This window comes from Mycetomoellerius zeteki, unplaced genomic scaffold (assembly GCF_001594055.1).
Source record: "Mycetomoellerius zeteki isolate Tzet28-1 unplaced genomic scaffold, Tzet1.0 scaffold821, whole genome shotgun sequence".
Taxonomy (NCBI): Eukaryota; Metazoa; Arthropoda; class Insecta; order Hymenoptera; family Formicidae; genus Mycetomoellerius; species Mycetomoellerius zeteki.
In genome coordinates this window covers 362,220-372,032 of record NW_017257853.1, presented here as the reverse complement: position 1 = coordinate 372,032, position 9,813 = coordinate 362,220, and the positions used below count along the sequence as shown (strand labels likewise).

Below are 9,813 nucleotides of genomic sequence, written 5' to 3'. Positions count from 1 at the left end.
CACCCTATATAACCGTATATAAATATATGTGCAAAATATTTCGTACTGGATGATTCTGAAATACGAGTATTGTTTTGCAGGTATATTTTTTAATCAGTTTGAAATCGATTGTTTTTCTTTTCTGATTTCGATTTATCTTGTATTTTCATATAGAAGCTTTACCTCGCGTATCTTGATAGACGCGTCGTGCTACTTTAATAAGAACAAACGGTAAATTTGTAATAGGCATTAAAAGCCATTCAATATTCGTGCAAATTGACCTGCGGATTATTTAACGATAATACAAAGTTCGAATGGATTTTATGCGATCGCCGGATAATAATATTATAATAAATAAATGATTTGTCCGATGGTACGGAAATACGCATTATTCTCTTTACGTATATGTGAATGTGGGAATTCATTGCTACCAAATACCATACCGTCAATAGTGCAATCAACGAAGGGCTGAAAAGAGCAATCTTATTAAAAAATCTGAATATATCATAGAATAAAGAAATAAACCATCGTGTAAATTAGAATAACTCTACTAAAAATTGTGCGATTTCTATAATCAAGCTATCTTATAACTAGATTTAAATATTTATAATTAATAAAAAATGTTGCAATATCTAAATGTTTTTATTTCGTTAATCATTGTCAATCATTATGGCAAAATTTATGATAATTCTAATAAGAAAAATTATAATAGTTGATATAAAGAATTATCTCAATAAATATAAAAAGATACCTACATTTTACATGAAATTTTTAAGATGTCAAAGAGACGATAAACTAGAATGTATATCTTTTGCGATATCTTTTAAGACTGGGCTAAAGTCAAATTTGAGTCCATCGTAATGTCCAATTAATTGATATAATTCTTTATTTTTTCGTAGATTTCAAAGAAATATGCACGATAAGAAAAGAAAATGAAATCAGAACACTTGAAAACTCTTTCTATCGACATCCACTCCATTATCAAGAACCTTCCTTGGTTTATGCTATGGTAGGAGGGAGTGCTCTTTTCGTGACCTTCGTACATAAGCTTCTTTCGACGTTTAATCCTTCGCAGAAACAAAAAAGCTATACGTACACAATACGGAGAGCCGTGGCGCCCACCCAATGCACTTAACGTTTCCCAGTAGCGGAGGCATTCTCTCTTTGGCGCACGTCCACAGTATTTGCTGCGGTACTTGCTCGAATGCTCGGTAAAGGGCGGCAAACACCTGGTTCGGTATAGTGGACGTGTCTATTTGCGATCCCAGACTAAAGTAAATAACGCCGTTTCTGCTCTGAGAGTCCAGATAATCCTGGAGATCCATGAGCAATGGCTTCGGGCCCGATATCGGAATATGAATACCTCCGATTGCCTTAACTCCTGACGCCAGAGAACGTACCACACTTACGACCGGATGACTGTTTGTCAGGATCAACGATATCTTGAACCGGAAAGCATCAAAGTCGGGCAAAAAGTATTTTCTTGCGGTCTTGTAACTCGGCCAATCGAAACGTATTCTGAATTTAAAGTACTTGCGATTAACTTTCAGCTGACAATCATTCATCGATCATATAGGCCAATGTTATTTTTAATTGCAGTATTTTAGAATTCAGCGCATGGCTTTGTGACGATAATCCAATTCTATTTTTATCTACATTTCCATTATATATATATATATATATGTGTGTATATATACTTAGAAACAGTACTTAAATTACATCGAAGACATCATTGTATAAAATTATTTCGATAACGCATTTATCCGTAAAGTAGATAGTTATTAATCTCATAATTCCGATAGCACTGAATGGAATTTCGAGCATCTATGTGGCGCATACTTTAGTTGATAAAAATAGTAATACCGATAGACATTAATTAATTCCTAACAACAATTTTGAGGATAAATTGCGTGCATCTGCTTCTCTACGTAATAACCAGTTTGACGATCGGTAGAAGCGCCATATTAATCGTCCTTTCAAGTAAACTCATCGCTCGGTAAATGAGCTGAAGATATTAGGGATGTAGCTTGAATTCTCAAGATTCCTAAGATCTCGTTCAACCACGATAATCCAACACAGCTAATAGCACTTACTATTTTAGATATATTTAAAGCTTGGGCGATATCCAAAAAGTATTCGGTAGTAAAAATTTCGATCATAAGTAAATCAGTGTTCTTTCAAATCGATAATCTTCATTTCATGGCTCAATATAGGCTCACAAAAATTTTTACGGACCGTTAGTTCTAGAAAACCTTGCTAAATCGTGACATTAAAAAATGGTAAAGTATTGATTCGATTCGATAAAATTGAATCAAAGATTCACGTTGGTGAAGTTGACCAGGTAAATTCTCTGGGAAGTGCGTCACTGTAACAATCTCGTAACCTAACCTCTCGCATTGAGTCTCTTCAGCAACGATTCGTACACGTTGTAGTGACTCTTCACATCATGCAAGAGAAATACCGCCAGTATCCTGGCCTCATCGACCGCACCGAACAAACAGACGATCGTGATCAATGACATCACCGTAATTTTTATTGTGTGTTCAGGGTATGCATAAACATTGGATCTTTCTATGCATAAATTATTAATATCCTTATAATGTAAAATTAAATCGGTTTACATTTGTGGAAAGAACGTGAGACGATTTTTCTACAAATAATAATTTATTTTACATAATTAAAATATTAATAATAATGTTTTTAGCATGTTTTTGCAATTATAAAGAATAATTATAATGTTAATGATAAACATTTCAAATAACTTTGGACTAAAAAATTGTATGGAAAATGTATTAAGTATATAAATTCGCGTAATATATTGATTATTGTCTTGTTTTATCAACGAAATTGAGAACGTGAGTTACAAGCCTCGAGCGCGAGATTAAAGTGGTTCATTTATTAAGAAATGCGTCGCAGAGAAAACGAGAACTGTGTAGTGAAAAGATTGGAACAGAGGCAAATCGAAAAAAAATATAGTTTAGCATTCACACCATTCGTCCATCCGAAAGGTCCCAAGGGTGCTCTCATTTCTAATTCGTTTGGAAAATTTGCCAATTTAAAATCGCACGTATTATCGTTCGTATCAATCGAATGTGCTATTCTCTCTATTTATCGAATTATCTAAAATGTTTTTTCGAAATGTCGAACAATGACGAAACGGACAATGGGCACTCACATTTCTCGACAATCTAAACTACACAGGATTGAATACAATATGTTCCAAATCTAGTTGAATTACGCACATATTTGTATTTATTTACACAAAGCGATTGCCTTTGCTATTTTATGTGATTTTCTATCTAACTGTTTAAATGCTGGATTAAATAGTACAAAACAAGGTAAATGTTTGTATAACATAACATGTTACATCATTCTCGCCATTTCAAAGAAAATTGCATGTTGTTTTCAAATATTTAGTGAGTTCGATTTAATTCCTTATACTAATTTCAAACACATCACTTTTATAAAAGAAAAAAGAATTTTTAAAGTTTCTTGTTACTTTTGTAATACTTTTAAATTCAAATTCTAAAGTCTAACATTTTAATATAATATTCTCATTTATAATGCAATAAATTAAAAGTTATATTTTAAAAGTAAAAAATCCTGCGTAATATAATATAATCTTTATAATTTTATACATAACTCACTATATAATATCTTTATAATTCATTATATCTTTGAAAATTCCCATTTCTTTTCACGAATTCCCATGTCTTTTTCGTAAAATACTTATCGATTTGAAATTATCGGTAAATTATGTCCTGGTGTTATTTATTATATTTTCTATATATCGAGGTTTTTATTTTCTCAAAATATTTATTAATATGTAAAATATAGTTGCCATGTGTATGCAAAATTATAAGTTAATTTAAAAATGGAAATACATACGCAACATTTATGAGGGCTGATTTCGTTTCTTCATTTCTTCATATATTGATTGGAAATTTGCAAAATATGAATTAAGTGATTAATAAAAAAATAATTTGGAGATGAATAATGAAGATCGTCAACAACATATTTTTCTTTTCCATTATACGATTTAATTTAACTTGTTTATTTGTACATACTGTATATTAATATACATTTATTACAAAGGTATTTTGTACTATAAAAAGTCAGTACTCCAAACACACTGAGTAATCACGATTATAATATACAAAGTAGAATGGTATTTTACTGAATTCATTTATATACGCAATTTTTCGCATTGTACTGGCACTCTCATTGTTCCCGTGCATTGCGATGTAGAATATTAAAAAATGTCAGAAATACCACGAAGTCCATCAATGCATAATTTTATAAATTGCACAAAGTTAAAGTACAGAAAGTAATAAAAACAATCTGACAGAAATTCCTTTCCAATTGAAGTTTTACGACAAGATATGTTCTCAAGTGATACACAAGTTTATTTTATTTACATTGCGATATGCATAAATTTATTTTAATATAAAGACTGTTATAATATAATATAATTGCTTTAACTACACAGTAGTTAGATTAGAGATTTAATCATTTTAATATTCACCTAAACACATTATTTGAGAAATAATTTAAAATCATTTATAATCATGACCAAATATATCTAATCTAACGTTTTATGGCAAAACGTTTCAGTTGCATGTAATTTCAAACCTTAATTACTTTTTAAATATTTTCAATTTTGACTAAAAAAACTCACTCTCATTTTATATATTAATTTAATAAATTTTTTTATTCCATTTAATCTCTGTTAATGGTATGTACACACTTTATTTTTAATTAAATATACTTTTTTAACGTTTCCTGAAATAATATAAAGAAAAAATTTTAGTGATGATATAAGGAATGTACTTTTATTTTTTATCTTTTTGAATATTTAAAAGACGAGAAGGATTTAGGTTAAGTAGTAGTTTTTGAGCTAATTATTCGATCGGATCGTAAGACAGATAATCGTGGTACAACAGCCGCGCGTTAAACTCGTTATTGCAACCAGAGGAGGGCTTAAGTAAAGCCATGCCAGCGCGTTCAACTTTACGAAATGATATAACTTAGCTCCTCGTAACACCAATACAGGTGTATCTAGTCTCGATGCTCGTCTTTATTTGCTTTCAACGTGTTTGCGTGTTCTGCCTCTCTTACCCTCCCCCTCCCCTCTTTCTCTCTCACTCACTCACTCACGCACTTTCTTTCTCTCTTTTTCTTTTCTCTGTGTGTATACTAACTACGACTGTTCCATACTACCGAAACCCACTACCCGCAGATTACGATCTCTGTTCGAAAATCCTACGTGTTCATTCAAGTTTCTATGCGAAGGATCACTAAGCCGCTCGCTCTCCGGATTTTCCGAAAATTCGAACTCAAGCCGTACGCAAAAGTAAGATCTCAACAGAATACAAAGCTTTTCAACATGATAAATTGTTTTAAAGAGCTTTCTCGATGAAAAATAAATTTACCTTTACTTCTTTTTAGATATTCTTATTTTTTTCTTGCATAGAGTGAAGTTCTATTATTACTAACAAAAATATTAAAATTAATTTTTGTAAATAAAAATATCAAGATAGGAATGAATAAATCTTTTTATAATTTTACAATTTTAATTATGTTAAAATAGCACGATTAAAGAAATTACAAAAGTTGTAAACGAAAGGCTACATCGTTTAGCTTGGAAATGTTAATATATCGCAATCAATTTGTATATAAGGAGATATATGTAGATATACATCACAAGCGTATTATAGCATCGTATTTAGATTTCATGTTAATTAATTTTACCATTCTACTGGGGGTCGATTGCGCTTTAACAATACATGCAGCTAAATGTGAATCCGCGATGCGGCAATGAGTAAAACGTGAAGCACCATTAGCAATATCATCATAAAATAAAGTCTCTTTCATAAACTCGTCCTAAGCGATGTCGATGGTAAATTACATTATGCAGTAGCAACATAACGTAGGATAGCGTTTGTGCGGTGCAATCGTGCGGAAATACCAGCAGAAAGCCGAGAAGAGCGAGACGTGACTTCTTCTGAAGAGCGAAATAAAAAAACTAACGCGATGTCGCATACACGATCGTATGCTAATGTCCCATTCCGCGACCCACTTCCACCTTAAGCGAGCCTCGAAATTATTCTGCCTCCGAAATTAAATGGGGCCAACTCGGTAATTGCTCCCTCTTACAACGCGCATTAATTAGTTCTCGACGATATCGTGAAAGTTTCTTACAACTGGCTTACCACCACCGTTAGGAAACATACTTCTTACATTCTGTAGTCAGCTAGAAATTGAGATAACAGACTATATCGTTGCACCCGCACGACGTAGAATAGTTGATCGTCTTAGGGAAACGTGCACCACCAGCTAAATGATCGCGAATTATTGGGGAAAATAAAACGGGCTATTGAACACCATAAATAGTAACGGCACCGATCCTGATACGATTTTGTTAGTTAGTAAAAGTATTCTTTGGAATACGTCAATATACAAAATGTTGATAGTATTTGTTTTGATGTTATAAAATTTAATGTGTGTATAATTCAAGAATCAATATATTGTACGAATATATCATTGGAAAGAGAAAAGATAATTTATCGGAATTATCCAATATTTGTCAGAAAACAATTCTGTTTGTGACGTATTATTTTCTATCTCTGCGTGTTTATTTTACGTACAGCATATATCTCTTGAAGATAACAGCGCGCTTAAATCGGTGCATTAATTAATCTCGATGGCATCACGAAAGTTTTACAGGCTGTACCACAAATCTTTGAGAAGACGCGAATGTTCCTCTCACGGCATGGTACTTGAAATTCAGATAAGAAAGCCTTCACTCTCGTCTCTTCCGTACTCAGATCCCCAACCACTTCTTCTTCTTCTTCTTCTTCTTCTTCTTCTTCTATGGCTTTGTCTTCGCTTACAAGTACAAGCATCGCGTGACTCTCCATCGGTCGAACTTCGTCCCGACTTTGTCGAGTGCGTCGTCGACTTTCTACTAAACACTGATGAAACACTGCCCGACAAATAATCTGACACACTCGTTTAAAGTCAATAAATTATTTATGCACTAAGCTTCAACTAGAAATATCTATCGCAAGATATAACATAAGATACTGAAGTGCCATATAATAAAGAGCATCGTGATTTCCTAAAAGTTGCACGAAATTCATTAGTTACGCGATATAAAAACGATTCTCAAAAAAACGTTTAGATACAACTTATTCTTAATTAGAAATTAAATATCAATTGACACAAAAAGGAATTAAAGCTATTTCGAGATTCTTTTTCAAAACTCAATGTCATGTGTATATATCCTTGTAAATTTAATGGATCCTTTTTTCATTCTGAAAAAAAAACTCATAATCGAGATAATTATCCATCATATATTAACGATGTAACGCTTTGAAAATTCCTACAAAAAAATTTCTATTCGTGTTTCGAGTATCTCATTCGCTGAATGAAGGAACGGGTTGACCTGCCGTGGCAAATTAGCTCGCAAAACGGGAATCGGCCGAGCGAAGGATATCCGACGACTATATTCGCGATGAAACGGTAGCCATGCGCGAGTCTCGTTAGAGTTTGTCCGTCGCTCGTTATATGTCGCCGCCGGTGGATAGTACTGGCCGAAGGGAGTTCGAGGGAGAAAGATGGTCTCGTTTTTCTCTCCCAGCATTCCCGGCATATGGCGATGTCGGGCATCCGACGTAGAAGTGTCCGATCTGTCCATTTCCGCGACCAACCAACCCAACCGTACCAGCTTGGTTTCGTCCCACTCTGAGCGTCGCGCGTCGCTCATTACCAGCGACGGACAAAAGGCGACCCCACTTCTACTCACGACGAGTACTCTCTTGTAGGGGACGTCTAAAAATACGAGTACTTTACTACCTCACCGCCTTTGTGCGAGCTTGGCGTGGTGTACGTATAAGCGGTGATAGGAAAGTACTGGACCGTAGTTTTCAGCGCGAGGTATTCAGAAAAGGTAAACGCCAGACATCAAGATTGATTAAATGAAACGTCTGAAAGGAATACACGCTCGTAATCTCTCTCTCTCTCTCTCTCTCTCTCTCTCTCTCTCTCTCAATTATATTTCATCTTATAGAAACTGAGAATGAATATATATCTGATTTGAATTATGAAAACGATAATAAAACATCTCACATAATTATCACAAGCAGCATTCAATATTCTTTGAGTGGTTTCACTTAATAATAAGGAAGCCGGAAATATTGGAAATACCGATTATAATCGATGACCTATTTCGCAATCCGCAATATCTTTGCGAATATATTGCTTCTATAATTAATGCTGTAATTAGTCGCTGCGACGTTATAATTAACAGAATGATAGCGATATGCAGAATTTAACCACCCACCAACCTGTATTGCAGGGTTTCGTTTAATAATGTTCAGTAATGAAGCATCGTGTTGAAACACTTGAAACAAAAATTGTTAATTTCCGCTCATTTGAATTACAAATGTGCGCGCGTGCGCATTGCAATGTAACTAACAATAAGTAATGTAACAATTTTGTCAGTTTAGCTTGATAAGTATCTTGTTACTTTTATTAAATACTAAAGGACTTAATTATCGTATAATTTGATTTATATATTACAAAAAGCTATTTATTTACATGTAGACATATGTAATAATTATTAAATATGAATAGATACAAATAATTTTATTTCTTTTAGCAGACTTTTTCAACAGCTCCAAATAGTTAAACTTTAGATTTATCGAATCTTTTTTCTCTCTCTGCATGCGTCGAGGTCTGGTAGCAATATATATTTCTCCAAGTGACTCAAATAGGGGTCGTTCGTTTGCTATTTAATTCTTCGAAAGAAAGCGTCGCGTGGAAAGTGGCTCGTTACTTTCAAACCATCGCGGTCGTCTAATTGAAAGAGACCACGACCAGGCCACGTCTCGCCAGTGCCAGAAACTACAGCGCCGCCGGATTTATGTCCGACTTTTCCCCATACGCGGTCGCGCTTTTACATGTCAACACTATTGCGCGACGCATTCGCACGAGATTTAAAGTTACACTCGCCGAGGATGATTAAAGTTAACGAGCCAAGAAATAATTAAAAAGGTTTCAAAAATCATACCCTCTCATTGTATCGATGTGAATGGTTTCTGTGCTTCGCGTCATTTATTTTAAATTAATAATTCTGTAATTTCAGAGGGTTTACATTTCGTGCGGTGTTGGATGAAAACCGAGACCGAAACATCAGAATAAATGATTTACAACATTAATAAAATAATTACATACTTCCTTTCTTTTGCTTATTGTTGTATGTATGACTTTCACTTCTAATCAACTAGAATACATAACAATACGCTTTTATAACTCGCTTTTTTATTTGTAATTTCCTTCTCGACATTCCTTATTTTTAATTCATTTTCAAGACTTTTAACATCAAAATGCCACATTATAATCTTACACAAGTTTTATGCATAATCTGCAGCAAAATATAAGAGATATATTCATTTTAAGTATACATCAGCGTATTTATTTGATCTTTTTTAAAAGAGGATTTTATGGGTTTCTCAATTAATCTTTATGAAACGCAACATTCGTGAGAGCTTCAAAGTTGTAATTAACTTTAATTAATCATCGCGAATTTGTTTTGCGACTCATCCAAGTTTGCAGACTGTTTCGGAAGACAGAGAATACGAAATGAACAAAGATTGCAGGACACAATTGAATGAAACACCTGCTCTTTAGAAAGGTGAAATCATGAAAGAGATTACTGAAAAAGTTTTATACAGTTATCCTATCGATTGCACCGAGCTAAATAAACCATAATCGAATCCAAATAAATTACGAGACCCAATGGTTATTCAAGCTTTATGATTTATTCTTGTC

General features: G+C 33.5%; 1 protein-coding gene across 1 annotated transcript; it reads right to left on the bottom strand.

The window, feature by feature from the left end:
- Window positions 1-1,040: 1,040 nt before the first annotated feature.
- On the bottom strand, window positions 1,041-6,899 carry LOC108729971 (uncharacterized). The gene is given in 9 exon segments (XM_073512053.1): window positions 1,041-1,497; window positions 1,908-1,974; window positions 1,977-2,030; window positions 2,033-2,148; window positions 2,150-2,292; window positions 2,294-2,330; window positions 2,332-2,366; window positions 2,369-2,550; window positions 6,749-6,899. Coding segments are annotated over 9 exon segments (1,242 nt in total).
- Between the last annotated feature and the right edge of the window lie 2,914 nt (window positions 6,900-9,813).